Here is a 27,901-nt window from a genome sequence, read left to right as displayed (position 1 = left end):
GCAGGACTTGTATTGCTAATACCTGAAGATTTCTCATGTATTTTTCTGAGCAATTTAGGCCTATTTCCTTTCCCATACTGTCTTTATCTAAGGTTTTGGTATTGAGATCGTGGACCAATCTTAAGAAATACTGGGGATGGGGAAGGTTGGGTCACAAAGTGGTGCACAAGGGAGCTGGGGGAGCCCTCCAGTGTCGTGGTGGTGGACACAGAGCCCTAAGCACTTGTGAAAATCCACAAGTGAATCTTACTGTATGTAAACTTTAAAATAAGCTTTTAAATTTGAGCTGAAAGCACACACAGCCATGTGGTCCCCACAAGTCACAGGTCACTATGTCCTCAGTGGGATTCAGCAGCTGGTGCCACACTTTCCCCATTTGTCTTTCATTTCTGTTGTTTTTTTTCCATACAGGGCGTTCCTCTAAAATGTCTTTTTAAAGTCTGTTAAGGCAAGACGTTCCATCATATTTTTTAACACCTTTATTATGCTCTGGTTCCTGTCCAGTAAACTACACATATTTCAGTGTACAGTCTGATGAGCTTTAGTAGACGCACACACCAGTGAAACCACCGCCACAATCAAGAAAGCGAGCGTTTCCCTCCCTCCCCAAGAGGTGCAGTTTATCCCTTCTCACCCCCTTTACCCTCTGGTAGCCATAAGTTTGTTCTCTATGTCTGAGTCTGTTTCTGTTTGGTAGATAAGTTCATTTGTGTCCCTTTTTTTTAGATTCCACATATAAGCAATATATGGCATTTTTCTTTCTCTTTCGGGCTTACTTCACTTAGAATGATGATCCCCAGGTCCATCCATGTTGCTGCAAATGGCATTATTTTATCCTTTTTTGCGGTTGAGTAGTATTCCATTGTGTGTATGTATATGTGTGTGTGTATTATCTTTTTTATCCAGTCACCTATTGACGGACATTTGGGCTGTTTCCATGTCTTGGCTATCATAAATAGTGCTGCTATGAATGTTGGGGTGTATGTGTCTTTTGGGGTTATATTTTCCTCCGGGTATATACTCAGGAGTGGGATTGCTGGATCATATGGTAAGTCTATTTTTAGTTTTTTAAGGAACCTCCATATATTATTTTCCATAGTGGCTGCCCTAATTTACATTCCCACCAACAGTGCAGGAGGGCTCCCGTTTCCCCGCACCCTCTTCAGCATTTATCATTTGTAGACTTTTTATTGATGGCCATTCTGGCTGGTGTGAGGTGATATCTCATTGTAGTTCTGATTTGCATTTCTCTGATAATTAGTGATACTGAGCATCTTTTCATGTGCTTCTTGGCCATTGCATGTCTTCTTTGGAGAGATGTCTAGGTCTTCTGCCCATTTTTGGATTGGGTTGTTGTTTTTTTTTAATTAAGGTATATAAGCTGTTTATGTATTTTGGAAATTAGTCCCTTTTCAGTTGCATCATTTGCAAATATTTTCTCCCATTGCATAGGTTTTCTTTTCATTTTGTTGATGGTTTCCTTAGCTGTGCAAAATCTTCTAAGTTTAATTATATCCTATTGTTTATTTTTGCCTTTATTTCCATTACTCTAGGAGCTGGTCCCAAAAAAGTATATTGCCGTGATTTATGTCCAAGCGTGTTCTGCCTGTGTTTTCCTCTGGGAGTTTTATAGTATCTGGTCTTACACTTAGGTCTTTAATCCGTTTTGAATTTATTTTGTATATGGAGTTAGAGAACGTTCTAATTTCAGTCTTTCACAGGCAGCTGTCCAGTTTTGCCAGCACCACTTACTGAAGAGGCTGTCTTTCCTCCATTGTACATTCCTGCCTCCCTTGTTGGAGAGCAGCTGCCCACAGGGCATGGGTTTATTTCTGGGCTCTCTATCCTGCTCCATTGATCTAGGTGTCTGTTTTTGTGCCAGTACCGTATTGTTTTGACCACTGTAGCTTTGTAGTATAGTCTGAAGTCAGGGAGTGTGATTCCCCTGGCTCTGTTCTTGTTTTTCAAGATTGTTTTGGCTATTTGTGGTCTTTTGTGTTTCCATACAAATTTTAACATTTTTTGTTCCAGCTCTGTGGAAAATGTCATTGGTAATTTGATAGGGATTGCATTGAATCTGTATATTGCCTTGCGTAGTGTGAACATTTTAACAATATTGACTCTTCCAATCCAGAACACGGTCTATCTTTCCATTTGTTTATGTCGTCTTCAGTTTCCTTCATCAGCGTCTTACAGTGTCCGAGTGCAGGTCTTTTGCCTCCTTGGGTAGGGTTACTCCTAGGTGTGTTATCCGTTTTGCTGCGATGGTACATGATGGTTTCCTTGATTTCTTTTCCTGCTATTTCACTGTTAGTGCATAGAAATGCAGCTGATTTGTGTATATTAACTTTGTGTCCTGCAACTTTAACCAAATTCATTGATGAGCTCTAGTGGTTTTCTGGTCACTCCTTTAGGGTTTTCTGTGATAGCGCCATGTCATCTGCAGTGAGAGTCTTACTTCTCCTTTTCCAGCTTGGACTCCTTTCATTTCTTTTCTCTGGTTGCCGTGGCTAGGACTTCCAAAACCGTGTTGAATAAAAGTGGTGAGAGGGGGCCTCCTTGCCTAGTTCCCAATCTTAGAGGAAATGCTTTCAGCTTTTCCCCATTAAGTATGATGTCAGCTGTGGGTTTTTCATATATGGCCTTTATTATGTTGAGGTGTGTTCCCTCTATGACCATCCTCTGGAGGAGAGTTTTTATCATAAATGGATGTTGAATTTTATCAAAAGCTTTTTCTGTATCTATTTAGATTATCGTATGGCTTTTGCTCTCCAGTTTGTTAGTGTGGTGTGTCACACTGACTGTTCACAGACACTGGACAACCCTTGTATCCCTGGAACAACCCCACTTGGTCACGGTGTGTGACCCTCCAATGCCTTGTTGGAGTCGACTTGCTAGTGTTTGGTTGAGGACTTTTGCGTCTATGTTCATGAGTGATATTGGCCTGTAATTTTTTTGTGTGATATCTTTGTCTGATTTTGGTTTCAGGGTGATGATGGCCTCATAGAATGAGTTTGGAAGTGTTCATCTGCAGTTTTTTGGAATAGTTTCAGAAGGACAGGTGTTCACTCATCTCTAAATGTTTGGTAGAATCCACCTGTGAAGCCGTCTGGTCCTGGACTTTTGTTGGTTGAGTTTTTTAGTCACTGATTCAATTTTAGTGCTGATAATTGGTCTGTTCATATTGTCTGTTTCCTCCTGGTTCAGTCTTGGCAAGTTGTGCCTAAGACACTGTCCATTTCTCGTACGTTGTCCTTCTGGTTGGCATACACTTGCTCCTAGTGTCCTTTTATGTTCCCTTGAATTTCTGTGGTGTCAGTTGTAACTTCCCTTTTTCACTTCTGATTTTGTTCATTTGGGCCCTCTCCCTTTTTTTCTTGATGATTCTGGCTAAAGGTTTATCAATTTTGTTTATCTTTGCGAAGAATCAACTTTTAGTTTCATTGATCTTTTCTATTTTTTTTTTAGTTTCATTTATTTTATTTCATTTATTTCTGCTCTAATCTTTATGATTCCTTTTCTTCTACTAACTTTGGGTTTTGTTTGTTTTTCTCCAGCTGCTTTAGGTGTGAGGTTAGGTTGTTGACCTGAGATTTTCCTTGTTTCCTAAGGTGGGCTTGTATCACTATAAACTTCCCTCCTAGAACTGCCTTTGCTGCATCCCAGAGGTTTTGGGTTGTTGTGTTTTTGTTTTCATTGGTCTCAAAGTACTTTCTGATTTCCTCTTTGACTTCTCCAGTGATCCACTGGTGGTTTAGTAGCACATTGTTTGGCCTCCACGTGTTTGCAGTTTTTTGCAGTTTTTTCTTGTAGTTGATTTCTAACCTTACGGTGTTGTGGTCAGAAAAGACAGTAGGTACAACTTCAGTTTTCTTAAAGTTACGGAGGCTTCCTTTGTGGGCCAGCGTGTGGCTGATTCTGGAGAATGTCTTGTGTGCACTTGAGAAGAATGTGTATCCTGTTGCTTTTGGGTAGAATGCTCTATAGATATCAATTAGGTCGATCTGGTTTAATGTGTCATTTAGGGCCTGTATTTCCTTATTGATTTTCTGCCTGGATGACGTGTCCACTGATGTAAGAGGGGTGTTAGGTCCCCCACTGTTATTGTGTTATTGTCGATTTCTCCTTTTATGTCTGTTAACAGTTGCCTTATATGTGGAGGTGCTCCTGTGTTGGGTGCACGTATATTTACAATTGCTACATCTTCTTCTTGGATTGATCCCTTGAGCGTTGTGTAGTGTCCTTTTGCTCTTGTAACAGTCTTTATTTTAAAGTCCAAATTTTGCCTGATATAAGTATTGCTACACCAGCTCTCTTTTGGTCTCTGCATGGAATATCTTCTTCCACCCCCTCACCTTCAGCCTGCAGGTGTCTCTAGCTCTGAAGTGGGTCTCTGGCAGACGGCATGTATATGGGTCTCGTTTTTGTATCCATTCAGCCCATCTGTGTCTTTTGGTTGGAGTGTTTAATCCACTTACATTTAAGGTAATTATCCATACCTATGTTCTTATTGCCATTTTGTTAATTGTTTTGGGTTTGTTTTGTAGGTCTTTTTTTTTTCTCTTCTTTTTGTTCTCTTTTTTATGATTTGATGAGAAGTTCCTTTAACATTTGTCGTAAAGCTGGTTTGGTGGTGCTGAGTTCTTTTAGCTTTTGTTTATCTGTGAAGATTTTGATTTCTCCATCAAATCTGAACGCGAGCCTTGCTGGATAGAATTATTCTTGGTTAAGTTTTTCCCTTTCATCACTTTAAATATATCGTGCCACCCCCTTCTGGCCTGTAGAGTTTCTGCTGAAAAAGCAGCTGATAGCCTTACGGGAGCCCCCGTGGGTGTTATTTGTTGCTTTTCTCCTGCTGATGTTAATATTTTCTCCTTCTCCTTAGTTTTTGTCAGCGTGGTGACTGTGTGCCTCGGTGTGTCCCTCTTTGGGCTGATCCTGTGTGGTGCTGCCTGCGCTTCCTGGACTTGGGTGACTGTTCCCTTTCCCAGGTTGGGGGAATTTTCAGTGATTATCGCCTCAAAGATTTCCTCAGGTCCTTTGTCTCTTTTCTTTCTGGGACCCTTGTAATGCGAGTATTAGAGTGCTTCGTGTCCCAGAGTTCTCTTAAATTGTCCTCATTTCTTTTCATTCTTTTTTCTTTTTTTTCTGTTCTGCAGTAGTGATTTCCACTAATCTGTCTTCTAGCTCATTGTCAGTTCTTCTGCCTCATTCAGTCTATTCTTGGTTCCTCCTAGTGTGTTGTTCATTTCAGTGGTTTTATTCTTCAGCTCTGGATACTCTTTATATCTTCTAACTCTTTGCGAAAAACTTCACTCTGTGCATCTGTACTCCTCTTGAGTTCTCTGAACATCCTCACCATCATTACTTTAAACTCTTTCTGGGATAAATTGCCTATCTCCTCATCGCTTATTTCTTCTACTGGGATTTTATCTTGTGCCTTGGCCTGGGAGATACTCCTCTGCCACCTCATCTTATCTTCCTATTTGTATTTTTAGGTAGGTTAGTTACATTTCTCGACCTTGGAGAGGTGGCCCTCTGTGGGAGACGTCCAATGTGTCCCGCAGTGCACTCCTCTCTTGTCACCCAAGGGCCAGGGTCTAGCCAATCCCAGTGTAGAGTCTGGCCTGTGTTTGTGGATTCCTTCCACAGCCTTTGGGATGTTGTTTTCTTATTTCTGGTATCTGCCCCTTGTGGGTAAGGCTGGACTAGAGGCTTATGCAAGTTTCCTGGCAGGAGGGGCCGGTGCCTGCCCACTGCTGGGTGGAGCTTGGTCCTGGACCTCTGGTGGGCAGGGCTGTGTCTAGAGGCCTTTGTGGCTCAGGAAGTCTGCAGACGGGTGAGGCTGTTCCCACCCAGTATGTTGTTTGGCCTGAGGCGTCCCAGCCCTAGGCCTACAGGCTTCTGGGTGAGGCTGGGTCTTGGTGCTAATGATCCAATCAAGATGTCAGCCTCCAGGAAAGCTCATGAAGATGAACACTCCTGGAATGTCTGCTACCAGCTTTTATGTCCCCTGGGTGAGCCGCAGCCATCCCCACCTCCCCAGAAGATCCTCCAAAATCAGCAGGCAAATCTGGCCCAGGCTCCTATGAAATCACTGCCTCTACCCCTGCATCTGGCGCACGTGAGATTCTGTGTGCGCTTCCCAAGAGAATGGGGTCTCTGTTTCCCCCAGTCCAGTGGGGCTCCTGGAGCTAGGCACCACTGGCCTTCAAAACCAGATGTCCTGGGGTCTCCTCCTCCTCCCAAGGCCAGAACCCCGGACCGGGGAGCCTGATGTGGCGCTCGCAACTCGCCCCTGGGGGAGGGCCTCTGTGCCTTAATCATTCTTCAGCAGTGGGTCGCCCTCCTCTGGGGGGTATGGGGCCCGATCATACCGCAAGCACGCCCCTCTCACCGTCCTGCTGTGGTTCCCTCTTTATGTTTCCAGTTGAAGATCTTTTTTGCCAGGTTCCAGCCTTTTCTCAGTGGTCGTTTAGCAGCCAGCTGTGGTTTCGTTGTAGTCGCGAGGAGAGGCGCGCTCGTGGTCCCGCCGCTCCACCATCTTGACCAGAAAGCCCCCGAGGTGTTCCACCCGAGAAAGCGCCTCCCGACTAGCATCCTGGGCTTCGGGAGAGGCACCATCCTCGCAGACAGTCCGTCTCCGAGGACGGGCGCCGGGGGGCCTGGGGAGCGGCGGGGGGCACAGGAGGTGGAGGGGCAGGCAGGGGCCCCGGCGGCCCAGCCCGGGGGCTCCGGTGCCCTGGGGCCGTCTGCTCTCGCCGCCAGGACTGGGTCCGTGCTCCCGCCCCGGCACGGCCAGCCGCCCCCTCGAGCCTCCGTTTCCTCGTACAGAAAAATGAAGCTAATTGTGGGACCTGCGCCCAGGTTTACTGGCAGCATTAAACAGATCCTGGATGTAAGGGACTCGGGACAGCAGCGGGCCCGCAGCAAGCGCGCAGTCCACAGTCAGGATGAGCTGCTGCCGCCACCGCGTTCGTCCCCACCATCGTCATCATCGTCGCCACAGACTAGTTGCTCTCCCGGCTCAAGGCTCCATGAGTGAACAGCTCCTCTGCTCTCAGAGCCCAGCCCCCAGGGGGAGTCTGTCACTGTCCCAAACCTCCCTCCCGCGCCCTCCTCCAGCTGTAAGTGCGCCATCTCCTCCAAGGAGGAGCACGTCAGACTCAGACAGGCACAGCTCCCTCCCAGCCTGATACCTGGGCCGCAGCTTTTGAAGCTCAGAAGCCAAGACCACCTCTTCCACTTGCCCACAGGCAGCAGCAAGGCTTGTCTGGGGCAGTGAGTGAGCTGTGACCCAGGGGCCCGGAGGAGGGCTGGGGGGCAGCAACACTGGGGGCGGCCCAGCTCAGGGTCACGGTTCCCTCTGGCCCTCCAGCCCCGGCAGCTCCCAGGGCATGGCTCCGGGTCGACACACTCCATCGTGAGCATCCCGACCACGGGAGCAGAATGCAGCCTGGCCCTCCATGTGCACTGGCTTCCCCGCCCCCCCCCCCCGCCACTGCCCTCCAGCCAGGGTGCCCCCAGCCCTGCCCCCCAAACCTGCGCCCACACTAGGCTGCTCCTCCTCAGGGCGCAGACCCAGCCCCGGGTTTTGAGCAATAGGTGGCGCCACGTCCGGAGGCAGCTGCGTGGAGACCCGGTGAGTCCACCCAGCCTCCCTAATGGGAACTGTTGGAGCAAATTGCCTATTGATTTCTCCATTACAAATATGCTTTGTTTTACCCTCCTATGGACTTTTATTGGTCAGAATAGTCTTTCCGGAAGGTGTCCTCGCTCAGACCAGTGACACAATTTTTAACGTGTGACATGTGGCATTATTCCACGTCCGCCAGGGACACGCGCCAATAAACATGGGTGAGAGCTCGCTTCCTTTGGTGACTTGTTCATGGACAAATCCACCATGATTTTATGAAACAGTATATTTAAACGGAGTGACCCCCACCCCTGGCCAGCCCTCAGAGGGCCCTGGGGGAGTGGCTGGGGGCCCAGCTGCTTTGTTCTTGAGGGCAGGCAGGGGTCCTGGACACAGTGTGGGTGCAGGTGGGTGCTCTGTGCTTGGAGGCATCTTGGGACGCGACCAAGCCCGCACCCAGGGGTAGGCTCACAGTCTTGGGCCTGAGGCCCCAGCAGGTCCTTCAGATGAGGGGATACCAGTTTATCCTGATCAGGTGCCTCGTTGGACAGGCAGCCAGCTTGGCCATTGAGGGTCCTGCCAGGGTGACACCTGCAGGCATGAGCCCCCCCCCCATTAATCATGCCCCCTTAAGCACCATGCTGGGCGATGGTGGGGGCCACAGGGGTGTTGGGCTGCCCCCTCCATGGCCCAGGCACCCATGGGGAATGGCTGACCCACACTGACACCGTGCTGAGAGCAAGGTCCTGGGAGGCAGAGATACACAGTGCAGCCCCCACCCCAAGGTGCTGGAAGAGACGGAGTGGGTGGGACCTCAGCCGTGAGAGGGCCGTGGCCCTCTCAATGGGGGCTCCGGGAGGCCAGCAGGGAATACCCCTTCCTTTGGCAGAGGAGGGTTCCCCCAAGGTCACCTGGGGCTGTGGGGAGAGGACAATGTGGGCGTCAGCCCCAGAAACCTGACCCCTGGCTCCAGGCCCCCCGGTCGGGCAGGCACCACCGTCTCAGGCCCCTCTCCGCACCCACCCAGGACTATTACTCGCTTTTTAAGCTCTTTCTCACGCTCCACACCTTACTGAGCAGCAGGAGCTGAGAAGGCAGGGGCCTGATGCACCAGGCGTGTGGTCTTAAAGGCCCACAAACACCAGCGCAGAGCCGCGGGGGGGCACGCAGAGGCGGGCCGGGCGCGCCGCCAGCAGCCGCGGGCCTCCCGGGAGAACCGGCCGCACGGCGGACAAGGCCCTCTCTCGGCAGGAGCGCTCTGCTAGTTGTCACGAACAGCCCCGAGCACACCTGGCAGCAGGGGCGGCAGGCGCAGCCTCGCCCGCACTTCAGGGTCTCGGGCGTCGGCTACACGTTTTGCCGCGTATGGTTTTAACACCCAGACCCCACCAGCCTCCACCCGTAGCTCTATCAGGAGGCGCCCCCCTCAGAAACACGCTTTGCTTACCTCACCGCACCGCTGCCGCGCGGGGCGAAACCAGCCGCGTTCCTCTGGTGTCCGCCAGTGCCGGTCTACATTCAGTGCCCTTAATTCTCCTAAAACCGTCTCTGCAGTACGGTTTTCAGATCTGGATCCAGACAGGGTTCCCAGGCTGCGTCGGGTCGTAAGGCCTCCTGAATCGCTCTCCACATTCCGCCCGCCTCTGCCCCGGCACAGACGCCAGGTCCGTTGTGCAGAATCCGTCCAGTCGCTTCCTCGCGGCGTGTCTGGTACCCCGCGCCCCGCGTGCCCCGGAACCCGGGCTGCAGGCCCGTCCCTGGGGGCAGCCGAGTCGCCTCAGGGAGCTCGCAGTGCCTGGATGTCCCGCACATGGTCATCTGAGCCTGACCCGGGGCTCAGGTGTGACGGCCTGCTCCTTCACCGTGGAGTTGACCTTTCCCCCTTATGACCAGCAGGCAGTCTGCAAAAACACAGCTCTCCATCAGCCTCCCTTGTTGGCCATTTCCAAATTAATTCCTTCCTTAGGGCACACAGAAAGGCGCTCTCACAACTCCATCGTTCCTGTACATTCCTCAGCTGGAATGCTTTCCCTCGTCAACAGAGCCTCCGAGCGCGCTCAAGGGCAGGTCTGTGGTCGGCAGGCAGCGCCCCTCCCCCAGAGATGTCCGCCAGGTCCCAACCCCCCAGATCTGTACAGATGTGGCAGGAGGGGCTCTGCAGATGTGATCCAGGGTCTTGAGACGGGAGAGGACACCAGACAGTCCATGTAATCACGGGGCCCTTGTAAAGAGGAAGCAGGAGGGCCAGAGCCGGAGGAGGCGCGAGGACGCAGCGGAGGTCGGGCAGGGAGACTGGGAGAGGCTAACCTGCTTTGCGGGTGGAGGGAGGGGCCGAGAGTGCAGGCCCCCACCGGGAGCCGGGAAAGGCCAGGAAACCCTCCCCAGAGCCTCCCGGAGGCCCCAGCCCTGGCCACACCTTGACCTTGGCCCAGTGGCACAGATTTTTGACAAATTCGTGTTGTTTTAAGCCTCTCCGTGGGAACACGAAAGTAACACAGAGGCCAACAGAAAAGGCGAGAATGAGGCTTCACCCCTCACCTGGCTCCCGGCTGTCAGAGCAGAGCTGGTTCGCCGGCCGCTGGGTGTCCCCGCCGAGTCTCCGGGGGCCGCTGTAACGGTGGCTGCACAGCGCGCGTTTCTTCCCGCTCTCCCCTGGGGTCAGAGGTTAGGCGAGACCGGCTCCCTCCAGACCCTGGGGGGTTGCTTGTGCTCGCGTCTTCCAGTTTGGAGCGCTGCGCTCCTGGACCTGCGGCCCCTCCTCCATCTTCAAAGCCAGAACCACCTTGGCCTCCGTCCCCACGTGGCCCTCTTACAACAACCCTGTGATGGCATTTAGGGCCCCCAGGCAGTCCAGCATCACCTCCCATCTCGAGGTCCTTACCTTCATCAGGCCTGCAAAGTCCCTGTTGCCAGGGAGAGTGACTATTCACAGATTCCAGAGATGAGGACCTGGGTAAATCCCGAAGTGACAAGCGAAGCGGTGAGAGTTCTTCATTTCCTCACTACGGCTAAGACTGCACAGACTTTAACACGGTGTTTTTGGGCAGCCGCAGGCATCACTGCTTCTGCCCTCTGGCTAGGGGCACCTCCCCCGCCGGTTCCTGGGTGCTCCTGCCACGTCCTTGCTTTGTGACCCAGTGGGCACCCCGGGTTTGCCTTGCCTCATGTCTGGATCCGCCGTTCCTCCAGCAAGAAGTAGCATTTATAAACCAGCATCCGGAGAGGCGCTCGCCGCCGCCGCTGCCGCCGCACAGCTGGGCGTTGTCTGGGGCAGAGCGAGGAGCAGCAGCGCTTCAGAGCAGGTGCTTCCTGACCATCTCAGATCTATTTCACCGATTCACACGATCACTTCATCCAAACTGAAAGCCAGAGGGTTTACCTGACTTTGCTGACTTTACCCCTGGTCTCCTTTCTCTTACACCGAGAACCTTGGCTCCTGACAACGTTAACGGCCACTTGCTTTATCCTGCGATGCACAGTCACCCCTCGCTATCTGTGGGGAAGTTACTCCAGGACACCACCTGGCAGATACCAACATCCAGACACTCAAGTCCCTTATATAAAATGGCACAGCATTTGCACCTAACCCGCACGCGTTCTCCCGTGTACTTTAACTTACGACACGAAACACGGTGCTGGGGCTGCGTGAATGGTTGCCTGTGGGCAGCAAATTCAGGTTTTGCTTTTGGGAAATTCCTGGAATTTTTTCAAATATTTTCATTCCATGGTTGGTTGAATCCCTGGATGTGGAACCTATGGATACAGAGGGCCAGCTGTACCGTAAAAGCTGGAAAAATAGCAAATCCAAAATCACTGCCAACAGCAAGAAGAGCAGTGGGCTCAGGGCTTCTTCGCACCGACCGTCGCAGCGGTTCATGCCCTTACTGGCCGTTTGTACGTGTCCTTTAGAACGAGCTCCCCGAAGGGCTCCTGTCCAAGTCCCGTCCAGTCACTGGCAACCGTTATTTCCTTGGGAGCTGCGTTACCACTGACACACAGATAGTTTTTAACCCAGTTTGTACTTTTCAGAGATTGCTTTGTATACACAATTTCACTCATAACACCTGAAGTGGGAGAACGTAAGATTTTATACGGCTCCAAAAACCAAAGCCAATGGCGGGAACATACGCAGCAAAGTCACGGCCCCAGCGGCTCCCTCCGCCCCGTGCCTTCCCTGTGCTCAGGGGAGACCGTTTCTATGAGCTTCTTGGTTTCTCCTTTGAGCCTTGCTTTCTGCAGATACGAGCAGATACGCCTGCAAGCTCGTATCTCTCTCCTGACGCGGCACACACACCGTTGCTCTCCCTGCTCACCCACAACCCTGCAGGCCCCCCAGTTCCGCACGTGCCTTCCTGCCGCAAGTGTCTCCGCTGTGTGCACGCAGCCCGGCCGGCCGGCCGGCCGGGGCCGTGGGTATGTCTGTGTTGCCACCAGTGTCCACCCTCTGAGTGACAACAGGTGATACTGCGAACCTGACACTCTGCATGTGTCTAATAGAACGCAGTGGCAACGTGTTGTGTTGCTTGTGTTTTCCAGTGAGGCTGTTGCGAGCTTTGCCTCCAATAATTACACGTCTTAGGGCCCCCAGCACCTCCACGCAACTCCTGTCCCCCCTCAAAGTGAGAAGAAACCCCCCAGACCATAGAGCTGTAGAGCCACACCTGCACTTACCAGCCGGGGTCCTGACACCCCCAGAACGCATGCTGGCTGGAGGGATGTCCGCGCAGGGCCCGTCACCTGATGGGTCGCTGTCCCAGGCTGCTCTAGCACGTGACCACAGGCCGGGTGGGTTGGAACAGCTGCGGGACACTCTCTCACGGCTCTGGAGGCCAAACGCCCCAGATCCAGGTGCTGGCGGGGCCGCGCTCCCTCTGGAGGCTCCGGGAGGCCGCTCCTGGTGGTGGCCACCAGTCTTCGGTGTCCTTGGCTCCGAGCCGCCCCTCTCCAGCCTCCGCCTCTATCTGCACGTGGCCCTGTCCCTGGGTCTCGAATCTCCCTCCCCTTGCTCTCCCATGGCCCCTGTCCTTGGACTTGGGGTCCACCCTCAATCCAGGATGACTTCATCTCAAGATCTTTAACTCGCTGACATCTACAAAGACCCTGTGTGTCAAAAGGTCACATGCACAAGTTCCAGGTGGACACGTCTTTGTGGACCACCCCCCCCCCCACACCTGCTCCAGCTCTGAAGGCGGCCCTGGCAAACAGCCGGGGCCTTGACCTGCTGGTGGGAGGGGGAGGGTCCGGGTCGGGCTCGGCCCTCCTGACGCTTGATGGGGGGCGGCGCCAGGGGGTCGGGGGACTGCCCCAAGGAGCCCAGTCGCTGCCACGCCATGACGTGGGACAGGAGTTTACCCCAAACTCCCACTGGCCAAACGCAGCGGGAGGCAGAGATGGAAGCTGCGGATGGCGTCCCCGGGCACAGGGCAGGCGGGAAGAGCAGGCAGCGCCCACTGGGCCGGCCCCGCGGCGCCTCGGCCAGCTCACCCTCCCGGGCGTCTCTCCCTCCAGGCTGTCGACTACGAGCTGAACAGAGCATTCATGCTGACCGTGATGGTGTCCAACCAGGCGCCCCTGGCCAGCGGCATCCAGATGTCCTTCCAGTCCACGGCGGGGGTGACCATCTCCGTTGTGGACATCAACGAGGCCCCCTACTTCCCCTCCAACCACAAGCTGGTCCGCCTGGAGGAGGGTGTGCCCACCGGCACCGTGCTGACCACGTTCTCCGCGGTGGACCCGGACCGGTTCATGCAGCAGGCCGTGAGGTGGGCCTCCCCACGCCCTGCCCTCGCGCCCCGGGGTCGGGGCTCCCGTTTTCCATAGAGTCCCGAAACACCTAATGACACCTGCAACCCAGAAAGCTCCCGGCCTGGGGTGCCCCAAGCAGGGAAGCCCAGTCCGGGGACAGCTGGGACCACAGCCGCCGGGCTGCCCTGACAGCAGTCGGCCCGGCGCCACGAGCGCCCCACAGACCGTGAGCGCCGCCACGATTCCGCTCCAGACGAGCATCAGCCGTGTCTAGACTCGGGCTGGGTCCTGACTCCACCCTCGTGAGCTGTCTGACTTTTGCAAGCCACCCACCCTCTCTGTCCTCGGTCTCCACACCTGTGGAGTGGGACGACGGAGGATCTGCCCCCCCAGGGTCCCCATGGGCTTAACTAGCTCCACCTCGGGGACCACCAGCCACTGTTGCCACTGTCCCGCGTGAGACCTGGTCCTCAGGGAGCTCAGCCCGGGCCAGCGCTCCAAAGAGAGGCTCTCCCCGGCCCCTCGCCTCACCCTACCTCCTCCCCCAGATACTCAAAGCTGTCGGACCCAGCAAACTGGCTACACATCAATGCCACCAACGGCCAGATCAGCACGGCGGCCGTCCTCGACCGCGAGTCTCTCTACATCAGGAACAACGTCTACGAGGCCACGTTCCTGGCAGCAGACAACGGTGCGCCCGGGGGGCGGGGGGCGCCCTGAGGGTCCCGGCCTGGGGAGCGGCGTTGGGGCCCTGGGTGGCCCCTGCCCGGCCACTCAGAGCCCTGGGCTCACTGGTCCACAGGCACGAGTACTCACAGGTGGGCACCGCGGGAGCCGGGCTGGCGGCGTGGGGCCAAGGTCTGTCGCTGCCCCTGTGGCTCACCTGCATGACCTGAAACGCCTCCTGTCCCACCTGTAAACTCAGGCGTTAGAGCCGCGTCCGCACTGGAGAAGAGCTGCCTGCTGTGCCAACAGTCGGGGTGGGGGGACCCCACCATTCAGCTGCCCCTCCCCTGGCTGTAACCACCCATGACTTGGACCCCTGAGGCCTTCAGTCAGAGAAGGGGGCAGGGGTCCCCAAGAGGGGCCCCAGAGGCAGGGTGGGCACCCATGAGAAAGCCACAATGGCGGCATGTGCCTTGGGAGCTCAGAGAGGGCAATGGCGAGGCCCCTGAGCCAGACAGAGGGGCCTGGGGTGGGGAGAGGTGCTGGGCACGGGTGAATGGGGGCTGGGCAGAGGCAGTGGCCAGGAGACCAGCAGGGAGCAGAAAGAACGTCCAAGAGCACTGGGCCTTCTGAGGGACATGGGTAGCATCTCCAGGAGCTGGTACAGGGACTCTTGGTGCCCCCTCCCTGGACCCAGGGCACTCGGGAGCCCATGGGGGCCCTAGCTGTCAGGGGGTCCAGCCCACTCTGAAAAAGGAAGGGAGGGCATGGGTGGGAGTGAAGACTCAAACCAGAGGTGAGTCCCAGCACCTCCCCTCAGTGTGGGAAGAGACTTAACTCCCCAAGCCTCGGTTTCCTCCTCTGCAAAATGGGGACAACCATTACCTCTGCTCGGGGGTGCCGCTGGAGGAACAGGGCCTGGCTCAAGTCAGCACCGTCATTCCTGCTGTGACCTCCTGGGCTCCTGCCACGTGCCAGGCACAATTTATCAGTGAGCAAAACAAACAAAAGCATGGTTGACATTCCAGAGGCCAGTGTGTCAGCTAGAACCAGGTTTGGCTACATAATAATAATCATAATCACAACGAGACGGAGGTTTATTTTCTCCCAAATAAAAGAAGGCTGAAGGCCAGCAGCCCTGGGTCAGGCACAAGAAACCAGGCTCACTCTGGCCACCCCCGTGTCCTCAGCAAGCTGTAGCATGGCCCAGAATGGCTGCCAGTGCTCCAGCCATCAGGAGCACTGGCAAACAGAGCAGGGAGGTCAAGGGCATACCCCAGCCCTTCTAAGGACTTCCACTCACAACTCATGAAGGCCAGAACTCAGTCATGAAGACACCTGGCTACAAGGGATGCTGAGAAATGCAGTCTTCTCGCTGGGCAGTGATAACGCCAGATCGGATTGGCGGCTCTGGGTCTTTTATTAAAGAACAAAGAAGAAATGGAGATTGAGGGACTTAGCAGTCTCTGCCCCAGGGAGACGGATGAGAAACAAGTTCGCCAGATCATTTCAGGAAACGAGAAATGGAAGAAAACAGAATGGGGGATGGGAGAGTGACCAGGGCCACAGCTGTGCTCCTGGCTATGAGTGACTGTGGGGCCAAGACCTGCAGGGCCAAGGGAACAAACCAGGGAAAGATGGGACGGGGCGGGGAGTCCCAGGATTAGGAAAGTGCATGTGCAAAGGCCCCGGGGCAAGCCCATGCCAGGCGGGTTCTGGGAACAGCTGCACAACTGAGGTCTCAAGGCCTAGAGCTGCACCAAGGTTCCGTCAACAGCAATGAAAGCAGGCCCCGGAGACCTTCAGGGCAGCCTCCTTCCCGCCCCCCCTGCCCCATGGGGTCCACAAAGGCCCAGCCCCATAGCGGGCCACCAGGAGTGCCAGGCTCTGACGGGGAAGGCTGCTCTCCCGGGCATTCTCTCCTCCCAGTGGCCAGAGCAGTGAGACTAGCTTAGGTCGAGATTTTAAACGAGTCTGTGACGGAGCGGTGGGAAGCGCGGAAGAGGCGGGGAACGCAGCGCAGGCCCCTCCGGTTAACAGAATTTGCCTGTGCTCCTCCTGACCGTGGGCTGCGTCATCATCCACTTAGCAAAGCAGTTTGCAAAGGAGGCACCGAGCTGCACCGCCTGAGACGTGTTTTGCTGCGTTTTCTGGGAGATACAGAGACGTGCTGAGGGCTGCATGCTTTACACGCTTCCCCTGCCGCCGCCAAAAACGCGGTCATGGACGTCGGGGTCAGAGTTGCCATCAGAAGGCAGAGCCATGGTCAGAACGTAGAGGATAGCAAGGGCATCTCCAGCCTCCCGGCCCCCATCCATCCCCATGGTCAGCCTGGCGGAGGCAGGGGTTGGGTGCAGGGGAGGCTCGGGGACAGTGGTGGCCCCGAGAGCTGTCAGGGCTCAGCAGGTCACCTGGGTCTACACCAAGGCCGGCACCGTGGAGGGCCGCTTTGAGACCAGCCTGCTGCGGTGGGGGGCCCCCAACCCAAAACTCATCTTGAGAGCCTCCCCCTGCCTCCAAAATAGCTCCAGAAGTGGCCGTTTTGGTTCTAAGTATCCGAGCACAGGGCTTCCGGCCGTGAGGGTCCCTGCTGGGCGGGGCCAGGAAAACGTGAGCCAGGCCAAGGCTTTTCCCTAGAAGGATGGAGAAGCAGGCGCCAGCGCGATGGCCCACCCTCCCGGAAGCCCCCCCGCCCAGGCTCCCAGAGGGGACGGGGTCCTGAGTGTGGCTCTGAGCTTAATGGCACAACTCTTGCCCATCACTTGTGCTCTGCGTGTGTGCTGTGTGCACATGTGTGCATGTGTGTGGACATGTGTGCGGCTGTGGGTCTGGATGTGGCCACACGTCTGCAGTCATGTGCTCTGGTGACGTCTGTTCATATGTTGTGTGCAGCTGAGTGGCTGCACGCATTCGAAGAGAGAGTGTCAGTGTGTTTGGAGCTGTGGTCTGTCCTGGGTGGGGTCCTGGGTGGGGCTGTGGTCTGCCCTGGGTAGGGTCCTGGGTGGGGTCCTGGGTGGGGTGTGGGCTGGTCTGACGCTTGGCCTTGCGTGTTTGCTGGTGGCGTATCATGAGTGATCATGCCGTGTCCCTCCCTCAGGGGTCCCCCCGGCCAGTGGCACCGGGACCCTCCAGATTTATCTCATCGACACCAATGACAACGCCCCTGAGCTGCTGCCCAAGGAGGCGCAGATCTGCGAGAAGCCCGGCCTGAACGCCATCAACATCACCGCGGCCGATGCCGACGTCGACCCCAACGTCGGCCCCTACGTCTTCGAGCTGCCCTTCGTCCCGGCCAGCGTGCGGAAGAACTGGACCATCACCCGCTTAAACGGTGAGCCCCCTCGGCCCCAAGCCCCCCGCAGCCCAGGCACCAGGGAGATTGGACAGTCTGGGTGCAGCCCCCCAAGGGGGCCGGTCACCCCGGCAGAGTGCACAGCGGAGACGAAAGCCAGTCTCACAAGAGGGCCACGTGGCCCTTTCCCGTGGGGCGGGGCACCCTGCGGGCTCCAGGGCTCGGACACTGAGGGGCCTGAGGACAGTCCCCAGTGTCAGTGTTTTAAGGGGCACAGCCCTGGACGGCCCTGAGGCCGAGACTTCTTCCTGTGCCAGTTTCCGCTTGAGGGGACCCCACCAATCTATTTCCTAAGGGTCCTTTCCTAGACGTGGACATGCTGTGTGAATAAAGGGCGTCCAGGATCTGAGTCCTGGGAGCATATGCCTGTCCCCAGCCCCCAACACTGACTATTACTGTTTCCGAAGGCACTTTACCAACTTTGAGCCAAAATCAGTTTCCAGTGGCATCTTTTCACTGCCAGTGGACGTTCTTTCCGTAATCTGTTTTTTGCTTCTGTGAGTTACCTGTTTAGTGTCCTTGCCTACATTTCTTTGAGAGTTTTTTTTTTTTTTTTTTTTGGTTGTCTTGGTAGAATTCTTCATACATTAAGGAAATAATTTCTTCATCCTGCATGTTGCAACTGCTCCATTCTTGAGTTGCCCATCTTTTAACCTCACGGTATGATGCTGTGTGTGTGTGCGCGTGCGTGCACGCCTGTGCACAAGGGTGTGTGTCCATGCGTGCCTCGGCCAGACAGACGTGCTGGACGTTCACAGTCAGACTCAGTCTTGTCCTTCGGAAGCCTGGCTCGGAAAGGTGGGCTGGCGGCCCCCTGAGCGAAGCACGCCCTGTGCCCCACCAGGTGACTACGCCCAGCTCAGCCTGCGCATCCTGTACCTGGAGGCGGGGGTGTATGACGTACCCGTCATCGTCACAGACTCCGGGAACCCGCCCCTGTCCAACTCGTCCATCATCAAAGTCAAGGTGTGCCCGTGTGACGACAACGGCGACTGCACCACCGTGGGCGCCGTGGCGGCGGCCGGCCTGGGCACCGGGGCCATCGTGGCCATCCTCATCTGCATCGTCATCCTGCTGAGTGAGTGCGGCCGGCCCTGCACCTGCATCTCCCGGCGTCCCCCCACCCCCGGCCCACCCAGAACCGTTCAGACCGCGACCGGGCTGGTCCACGCGATGACAGACACCGGCCCCCGCGGCCACACGAGCGCGGCCTCGTGCACTCACATGAGTGACCCACACGCATGCAGGCGCACACGCACAGACGGGCATCGGGACGCGCAGGCACGCGGATGCGCACAGGGCACAGGGATGCACACAGGCATGCACACCCGCTCACCCGCCCTCCCCGCCCCTCAGCCATGGTCCTGCTGTTCGTCATGTGGATGAAGCGGCGGGAGAAGGAGCGCCACACGAAGCAGCTGCTCATCGACCCCGAGGACGACGTGCGGGACAACATCCTCAAGTACGACGAGGAGGGGGGCGGCGAGGAGGACCAGGTGAGGGGCCGCCGGCAGGGACAGAGGGGACACTCCCCCCGCCCTGCTCTCCCTGCCCACGTGCGCATCTCCAGGCCCGGGCGCGCGCCCACAGGGGACCAGTGAGAACGCCTCCTTCCCCACAGCCATCCACCCGGCCGTGTGGGCCGGGGGACGCTCCCACTTGCCGGGGGCTGTCGGGCGACCAGGAGGGTGGACTTGGAGGAGCTGCCTGGGTGGTTCTGCATCCGCCACTGGTCACTGTGCACTCGGAGCAAGTCCTCCTCCCATTAGAGCTCAGTCACCACCTCCTCCAACGGTGAAGTGGGGTAGCAGCAGCCCAGGTCCAGCTGTTCCCAGGAACAAACGAGGAACAGGCGGAGTGGGCCCTGGGGCCGCCTGGGGTCAGGCAGCCCGGGGCACAGACCTCACAGGTGCCCTGAGGATGAAAGGAGGCCAGGGGAGTGATTCAGGAAGGGCAGTAAGGGGACAGAAGAGGACGGGGGCACACTCCGGGACCAGGAGACGGAATAGGACAGGGCACGTGCTCAGAGCCCAGTCACAGAGCAGGACGAGGATGCGCCCTGAGGCTTTTCTGGTGTTTCTGCCTGCCGTCCTCGTCCCAACCACCTGCCTGACTCTGCGCGGCCCCTCCGCAGGACTACGACCTCAGCCAGCTGCAGCAGCCGGAGGCCATGGAGCACGCGCTGAGCAAGGCCCCCGGGGTGCGGCGGGTGGACGAGCGGCCCGTGGGCGCCGAGCCCCAGTACCCGGTCAGGCCTGTGGTGCCCCACCCGGGGGACATCGGTGATTTCATCAACGAGGTGGGTGCCCCGGCAGCGGGAGGCCATACAGGCCCCTTTGATAACAGTGAGAGCGCAGTCACGTGCTCCAGGAAGCCCACTTGGCGGAGGCACGGAGGCGGATGCAGAGCTGGGTCCTTGCAAAGCTGGCCTGTCAAGCCGGCAGCCGGGGTCCAAGCACTCCCCTCGGCATACCCCCTGGGAAGGGACCGCTGCCCCAGCCCCAGGCGCCGCGTCCCAGGCAGGGCCCACGGCAGGCGCGGAGTAAGAAATCGGAAACGTGAGGCCCCAGCCACATAGAATCAGGAAGGGAGGGAGGGCCACCCCGAGGGTGAGGGCCAGCCGAGGCCGCGGCTGCTGCAGATCAGAGAGGCGTCCCTGGTGTGCACTCCACCCCAGTGCCCGGGCAGGCTTGCAAGTTGCTGGCTTCAGGTCCAGGCTGCCCCCCAACACAGGGCACTGGGAACTGCTGGGGGGTGGGCGTCCTCTGGAGCTGCCACCTGACCACGTGCCCGCAGCACCTGTCCTTACATTTGGAGGCCACGTAGCTCAGAGTCCCAGCAAGCAACGTCCCCACCTTTGATCTCCCCCTTTGCAAGAAAAGCTGGACCACCTCTGGTAGCCGAGCCTGAGATGCCCAACCGACACGTCCGAGGGCGTCAAGGGCCTGCCCCTGCCCGGGCGCCCTCCTTCCTTTGCGCTAAAGCAGAGGGACAACAGGGACAGGGCGTGTGGCCGCACCCAAGACTGTCCCCTGTGAGCCGCGTCCCGGGCCGTCAGCACCCCGGGCTTCCCCATCGCTCCCAGAGGCGGCCACGCCCTTGGGGCGTGGGTCCCCGGGCTCCACCGCTGTTCTCTAAGACAGGCTGTATGTTATGAGGGGTTGTCAACACTTTTGTGTCCACCTATGTCAGAACCTGACCTTAAAAAGATTAGTTTAAATGGAATAGAACCCAGGAAGTGGTTCAGCAGAGATACAGACACGGCTCAGAACAGGCCGCACCTCAGGCCGCAGATGGAATTCCTACAGCTTCCCGAAAGCTGGTTCAGCTTAGACGACACTGACGGTGTAATAAATTCTTAAAAGCCCCAAAACCACGTCCGCCCCAGTCTACAAGGAGAAGCCCACTTTTCAGTCGCTTACAGGAAATCAAAAAGGTAAAGGCCAAACCACTCGGGACCGAATAATGGCCCAGGGCCCCTCCCTGGCCAGGGCAGCGTTAAGACAGTCACCGCCATGGGCACCTGGGCCATTTGCTGGGACCCAGGGCCAGCGAACCCCAGCGCAGTCCCATTCACGGTCACTGGGAGCGCTGCCCTCTGCCAACGGCCACACGTGAGCCCTTGCGGGCAGAGGACACAGGCCCTGGCCATGGAGGTCCCAGCAGGTGCACCGGAGGAGAGGGGGCCAGGACACAAGGGCAGGTTCCAGCAACACCTGCTGCACTGCCAGGCCCTGCTCCTGGGCGTAGCTGTGGCAACAACTCCAGGCCGCGGACGCCTGTCCACGTCAGGGTCTCATTCCACAGGCAGCAGTCACGAATCAAGAACCAACCCCCCGCCGCAGGCCCCGCCCGGCCCTCCGCCCCACGACTCCGCAGCTCCTCCACAGGCCATTGTGCAAACACCACGTCCCTACCCGGTTCTCTGACATGTCTCCCAGTGAGACACAGGGAGCACTTACTGAGCGCCTACTGTATGCCAGGCCGTATAGCCGCGCCTCCCTGACCTGTCTCCCCAGCTCCTCCTGGGCCCCCAGGTGGGGGCGGCACCCCCTCCACCCTGACCTGCGTCTCCCTGACCCCCAGGGACTTCGAGCGGCCGACAACGACCCCACGGCGCCCCCTTACGACTCCCTGCTGGTCTTCGACTACGAAGGAAGCGGCTCCACCGCGGGCTCCGTCAGCTCCCTGAACTCGTCCAGCTCCGGGGACCAGGACTACGACTACCTGAACGACTGGGGGCCCAGGTTCAAGAAGCTGGCGGACATGTACGGGGGCGGCGAGGAGGACTAACCGGCCTCACCGCCCCGATGCGAGAGAGCAGCGCTCGGACGGACGGACGGACGGACGGGAGGAGCAGGCCTGGAGGCGGCGGCTGGCCCTTCCAGCTCCCGCGGCCGGCCACTAAGCGGTGTGCTAGGGGTCCCCCCCCCGCCCCAGCCCCCGACACTGAGCTGCCTGGCATGAACACTTCCGGCCCCGCGGTCCGCCGCCCATCCCGGTAGCTGACTGAGCACTACAGGCGAGCGAGAGGCACTCTGTCTTAACTTGAATTTCTTAGAACAGAAGCACTGTTAAAAAAAAAAAAAAGTGCCTTTTGGTACATGTATCAGATTCCCTCAAACTCAGGAGCGACTGAAAGCAAGAGACAGACCAAGCCCCCGCCGAGTCCTGAGCACCCCCAGCCCCAGCCCAGCCCGGCTCTGAAGGCGCCAGTTAAGGAACTGGGGAGGATGTGGGGGGTTTCAGTCTATGATCAAGAAAAAAAAGTGGGTGACTCACTTGACAAAACTGGCAAATAGTTTAGGGTCCAAACTCCACCATCCCTTCTGAGTCCTGGCGCTTTGCTGTACACTGTTGGGGTCTCCTGGGCCTCTCGGGGGTTCCCAAGGCCGGTGGGAGGCGGGAGGCCGGCCTTCGGCTCCCACAGCAGCAAGTCCCCCTGGGGCGGGCCAAGCCCGTGGACCAAAGTCCCACCATGCGATTTGGCTACACTGAGTTGTCAGCTGCCCCGGCTCCCAGATGCTGGAAATAGCCGGGGCGGGTGGGGTTCCCAGGAGCCATCCGTGCCTGATGCGCCCCATCTTGGCCATTCCCAGGGCCCCCCAGTCAATGATTAGGCCTCCTCCAGGGCCAAATGTGACCCCAAATACCACCCAGGTCCCCAGTGGCTTTGGTCCAAGCTAGTATGGCATCCCAAGAAACCACAACCAAAACCAGCCAGCACCCCACCAAACCCCGGCATGAGCCGCCCCCAGACCCGGGCAGACCCCCCAGGGGCCCCACCAGAGGCCCAGCAAACACGCGCCAGGCCAAACCCCTGAAGGCTCTGGACACCTCCGGCCACCCACAGGGCTGTGCGGGCCGCGGAGAGAGCAGAGCCTCACTTGGGCTGCAGGAGGCTGGAAACCAGCATGACCAGCGGGAGACCCTGGTGGCTCTTGCCGCTGCCCTGCCCCTCTGGAGCGGACTTTCTGACGCTCGTGGAGCTTGCTGACGGGGACGGCAGACATCTGCTCCGAATGCCCAGGAGAGCCTGTCGTGGTGGTGCCGTCTGCCCCCCAGGTGTGTCTAGACCGCACCCGCCAGAAACAGTCCTCCTCCCTCTGGACCCGCGGCAGCACCAAGCAGCTGCTCGCGCTCTCAGAGCCGTAATTGCCCTCTCGACGGGCAGTCGGACTCTCAAGCCAGACCCCAGAGTCAGTTCCGCAGAGCAGACAGCGAAAGGGGCTGTGTCCCAAGGACCCCCTGGGGAGCCCCCTGCTGTGTTTGTCACTGGGGCAGGAAAGGCCCCGGTGCATCCCTTGCCCCCGCCGTCTCCCAGGGACAGCCGCTCTGGCTGTGAAGGCGCCTCAGGCCCCAGCCTGAGAAGACACCCTCCTGGGGGAACCCTCGTCTGCTCTCAGGCCGGCGTAGGCGGCCCTCGCAGGACTTGGCGTCAGAGCCCCAGCGCTGACAAGGAGCCCCGCCCTGGAGCCCCACCCCGCACCTGCTCCCCGGGTCAGGGGAGGCCTCAGGAGGGCCTGGGAAGGTGGGGGGTCTGGGGTGCACATGTCCCCTGGTCTCTCCACCTGGGGGTCCTTGATCCACTCCCCAGCCTCCAGCCCACCCCCATTGCCATGGTCATTCTCTTTTCTAAACAGCTTTGGCCTCGAAGGTGAACTAGAGTGTACCCGTGTGTGTGTGATACGCGTGGGTGTGTCCCCCTTGGACGTCAGGGTTCTCCCCCAAACCAAACCCGTTACTAACTCAGTGCATCCTCCTGGAGCTGAGCCGGAGAGACGAGCTCAGGCACGGGGCCTGATGGCGGCCCCAGGTGGGCTCCATCCATTCCACCGCCTCCCTGACTGCTGGGGAGGGACGGGTGGACAGAGGCGGCAGTCACCCGTGTCATGTGCCGATGCCCCTTCCCGAGGACGGCATCTCACAGAATCCCAGACCGTGAGGGTGGCCTGCCGAGGGGAGGGGAGGGGAGGGGAGGGGACGCCCCCAGTCCAAAGCCATGCTATGCAAATTGCTCTGGGTCAGGTAGCCAATGAGGATTGTCCCAGCACCTGGGGGCGTGGCCATTCTCGGGGTGGCTGGCAGTGTCGGGTTTGGTGTGATGTGAGCTGGAATCCTCTGTTTGTGTTTGGTTTTGGAAAGTCCATCCTCCAGTCGAAGTTCTAAGTGTGGATGTGGGCAGGGGGCCCAGCCAGCTGTGGGCTCTCCCCTCTGAAGTCCTGAGGCCTCCTTGGGTCCCCAGGCCCTGGGCTCACCTCAGGGATGGATGTGCCGAACCTAGTATCCTGAACACCAACCCCACCGACCCCTCGGGCACCAGGAGCCCCTGCCTCCCTCCAGCCAGAAGAGCGGGACGCAGGGATCCGTCTCACCGCCTCCCTCCGGCCTCTCTCCCCTCTCCCCAGGCCTCTCCTCACTGCCAGGCCCCCGCTGCACTGTGCCCATGTGCCCCAGGCTGAGGCGGCGGCAGCCAGCTGGGGGCAAGTCGACAGGGGGCTTCCCACCCCCATCCCTGCTTCCAGGCAGCTGGACGGCTGTCCCTTGTCACCCCCATCGCGCGCAGCCCCTGGAGGCCAGAAAAGCACGGGGTGCCCACACCCTCCCAGATGCATCCCAGAACTCCATCCCGACCACGAGTGAGCGTCAGCTCAGCGGACAGTGTCAAATGTCTCTCTCACGTAGCTGGTCGATGCAGTGTGTCCAGACCAGGGCACACGGCTGTGGAGGCTGACTCAGCACTGGCAAAGTGCTCCTGGGAGTTCCTCTTCAGCTCCTCTAGGGAACTTTTGTCTTTGTGAGCAGGAGAGACGTGCGCTGTTGGGCAGAGCAGCAAGAACCGCCTGGCTTCGGTCAGCGGGCACCCCCAGCCCGGGGCCCCCGTGCCTGCCGGGGCTCAGCACCCCAGCTCCTGGCCAAGCAGGCCTTCTCTTCCCTGTGTCTTTCAGAACATCCAAAGTGCTAGGCCTCCCCCCGCCAAAGCGTCAGGGCCAGTCGTCAGGCCCTCAGAGATGCCTCAGTTTCCCTGGCGGGAGCACCGTGCACACACACGGTCCTCTGAGATGACAACTCCGTTCTCTCCAGGGAAAAGCCAGGGAGGGGAGTCTCGATGTTTGTCAGTGCTGAAAGGAGCGACACCAGAAAAGCAAGCAAAGTCTCCCACACGCAGCCCATCACGGGGAACAGCCGCAAGCGACGCAGTGCACAAAAGACACGCCCTGCTCGAAGCGGCAGGACGGTGGGGACCACCTCTGTGTATAACTGGAACGCGGTTCGCTTTTCCTTTCTCTCCTTTTTCCATTCTGATTTTTTTTTTTTTGCATGTTTCTTTTTGAAAACGGACATGAGCAGCAGCCCGCATGACTGTGGCTGTCCTGGGAAAGATACTGGAGTGTGATGTGTCCACGCTGCACCTCTGAGCGTTGCGCACTTACACAAACGTTCCAACTGTTTTGTAATTGTCAACAGCACAACTATTTTGTATTGTTGTTTGTATCATTTTGTACCAAAAAAAAAAAAAAAGGAAAAAAAAGGGAAGAGCGTTGATGTTTTCAATGTGTTTTTAGTGCCAGGCGGTCTTGGTTCCGAACTGAGTAGCGGCTTTGCGGAGTTGTTGTGTGCTGGAGCGGAGTCGGGGCACCGGCACGCTGCTCCGGAGGAGTCAATAAAGTCCCCCTTTTAAACAGTCGGCCTCACCTGCCTTGTTTTTCCGAGGACACCCACGTGTGCAGGGGCAGTAGACGGTGAACACGGGGGTTGGTGCAAGGAGCGGGATCTGTTCGCTCAGCAAACGTTTCTTGGGCACCTGCTGTGCCCCAGGCACTGTTCAGGCCCCGAGAGCACAGTCAGGACCCGAGCCAGGCCCACCCTCACATCTGTGAGGCCCAGGGAGAGTGTGCAAACAAGGGCCCCCGCGCCATCTGTCTAAATATTTCAAAATTCATAGAGGTTATAAACCCAGCTAACACACGCCGTGTAACCCCTCCCGCCTTGGCAGACACGCCTTCCTAACCGCATGAACAGCCGGTGCCCCTCTGATTCTCAGTGTCTCGCCGCCCCCCCAGAGTGGCTCTTCTTTCCAGCGAAAAGGCAGCACCAGCCGAACTGCAGCCCCATCCCCACGCCGGCCGAAAACCCAGAGACTGGTAGGTCCAGTCCACCAGGCTTGCTGGTCCCCAGAAGCTCGCAGTGCCCAGCCTGGCCATGTGACTCAGTCTGCCCTTGACCACTGGTCAGAGTCTGAGCGACAGAAGCCCCAGCGATGGCTCACAACATCCCGGTCACCAAGACGCACAGAAACCACACCCCGAGCCCACCTGGGGGACTTGCTGAGGCTACTGGGGTCAGAGCGCTGAGCAGCGCCCAGCTCACCCCACTGAGACATGAGCCCTGCCCTCAGCCCCAGGCGGAGCCAGGACTTCCCCTCCCACTGACCCCTCCCTCCCTGGCCTTTTCTTGGGCTCAAATTCACATCCACCATGACTTGCGTAACAAAGAAGTGCTCACGCGGTCAGTCAGCGCAGCTGACGATCACAGGCACACTTAGCGCTTCCTAATTTTAAGGGTGCGAGCAGCTAATTACGTTCCCAATTAGGCAACTGCTGAGGACCTGGGACAGGTGGGGGGGCACACATTCGTTGTAATCAGACCCCCGGGGCAAGGCCCTGGAGGGGGACAATCAGTCTGCTTAAGGTCACTGCCCCAGCTCCCCAGAGGAGGGCTGATGTCCGCAGGCAGGGGCGTGCCCTAAATAACCATGAAGTTCAGCGAGGGCCTCTGGGAAGCCAGGCAGCCCCTTTCCTGAGAACCATGGGCCTTCTTTTGGGTCATTTCACCAGAGAGAGGTCACCATCCGTCCCCTGCTTGTAGACAGCAGGCCCCAGAGGGGCAGAGTGGTCCGTTCACGGGTGTGCCCTGGCAAGGCCCCTGGAACTGGGTGCTCCACCACGGATGCCTGGTCCAGCCAGCGGGGTGACGATGGAGTGGGCAACCGTCCGGATGCACACGAGAGGCCCTGAAGATGCAGTGATACAAACCCACCCTCCATGTGCACAGACATGGGGCAAGCCCCAGGCCACGAATCCGATGCCCACGCTCTGGCAGGAGGCCGGGACCGGACTTATCTGGGGTCTGGGGGAGGGCCACAGTGCTGAGAAAGTCTCCATGACTCCGGAGAGCAGCCTGATCAGGCTAGAAAGAGCCAGGCTTGGAGAGTGGACAGTGGAGCAGGGCAGAGGGAAGGCGAGCCAGTTGTGTGGGTGGAGGCGGGCGGCCAGATGTGGGATGTGAGACGTGGGATGCAGGTGGGGGTGGCCTGGGGGTCAGGCAGTGGACTGGCTGCACTTGGAGAGCGCAGGGCTCATGGAGGTCCCAGGAGTGGGGAGGACCTGCCCTTGGCTCTGGCCATGTTGTTGGATGCCCGTGGGATGGCAGCTGGATGGTCTGCAGCTCAGGGTGAGGTCAGCTGGGACAGATTTGGCGAGATCAGGCCACTGTGGAGAGTGGACACTGTGGGAGGGGGCAGCTGCACTGCCCCAGGAGGGTGTGGCAGGGACAAGCAGAGACTCAGGACCATGCGAGAACCCCCACACTGACGCTGGTGGCTCCTGCAGATGGATACACCAGTGAGCAACGGCACGCCTTGGAGCTGATTTTGGAACCCAGCAAGAGCCCTGCGAGCCGCACGCCCCACCCCCGCCAAGCACAACGGCCCCTCCGCGTCCCCGGCCTCTTGTCTGTAGAGACGCTGAAGCCTCCAGGCCTCCCTGAGCCACAGAAGAGCAGGCGCAAGCCGCGGACGACGAGGACAGCAGAGTCGCAGACTCAGTATCTGACGCACGTTCCTGAGTCGGTTTACAGACACCGTAACTGCCACCAGAGGGACAAGCTACCTGCGCAACGACCAGACTGCAGCCATGACACAGCTGCTCCATCTCGAGCAAGACCGAAGCTTCGGCCAGCACTGGCCGCAAGAGAACGGACTGACACTCCTGCTCGTGATA

The 27,901-nt window shown here is 57.8% G+C and overlaps 1 protein-coding gene across 4 annotated transcripts in view; it reads left to right on the top strand.

The window, feature by feature from the left end:
• The window catches only part of CDH4 (cadherin 4), a 467,814-nt gene extending 442,245 nt beyond the window's left edge, over positions 1 to 25,569 (top strand). For 3 of the 4 annotated variants that reach the window (XM_031433527.2, XM_031433526.2, XM_031433530.2), the window contains 7 exons: positions 13,145 to 13,398; positions 13,930 to 14,072; positions 17,145 to 17,378; positions 18,244 to 18,477; positions 18,756 to 18,895; positions 19,534 to 19,698; positions 21,486 to 25,569. In XM_031433527.2, the coding sequence (XP_031289387.2) occupies positions 13,145 to 13,398; positions 13,930 to 14,072; positions 17,145 to 17,378; positions 18,244 to 18,477; positions 18,756 to 18,895; positions 19,534 to 19,698; positions 21,486 to 21,692 (1,377 nt within the window). In that variant the 3' untranslated portion in view covers positions 21,693 to 25,569. The remainder of the gene's footprint in view (positions 1 to 13,144; positions 13,399 to 13,929; positions 14,073 to 17,144; positions 17,379 to 18,243; positions 18,478 to 18,755; positions 18,896 to 19,533; positions 19,699 to 21,485) is intronic. The other variant, XR_010384997.1, reaches the window with a different exon arrangement.
• Positions 25,570 to 27,901: the final 2,332 nt, after the last annotated feature.

The sequence above is a fragment of the Camelus dromedarius genome, chromosome 18, assembly GCF_036321535.1.
Source record: "Camelus dromedarius isolate mCamDro1 chromosome 18, mCamDro1.pat, whole genome shotgun sequence".
NCBI classification, from domain to species: domain Eukaryota; kingdom Metazoa; phylum Chordata; class Mammalia; order Artiodactyla; family Camelidae; genus Camelus; species Camelus dromedarius.
The sequence above is the reverse complement of the archived record's forward strand: the minus strand, read 5'-3'. Positions and strand labels throughout refer to the sequence as shown.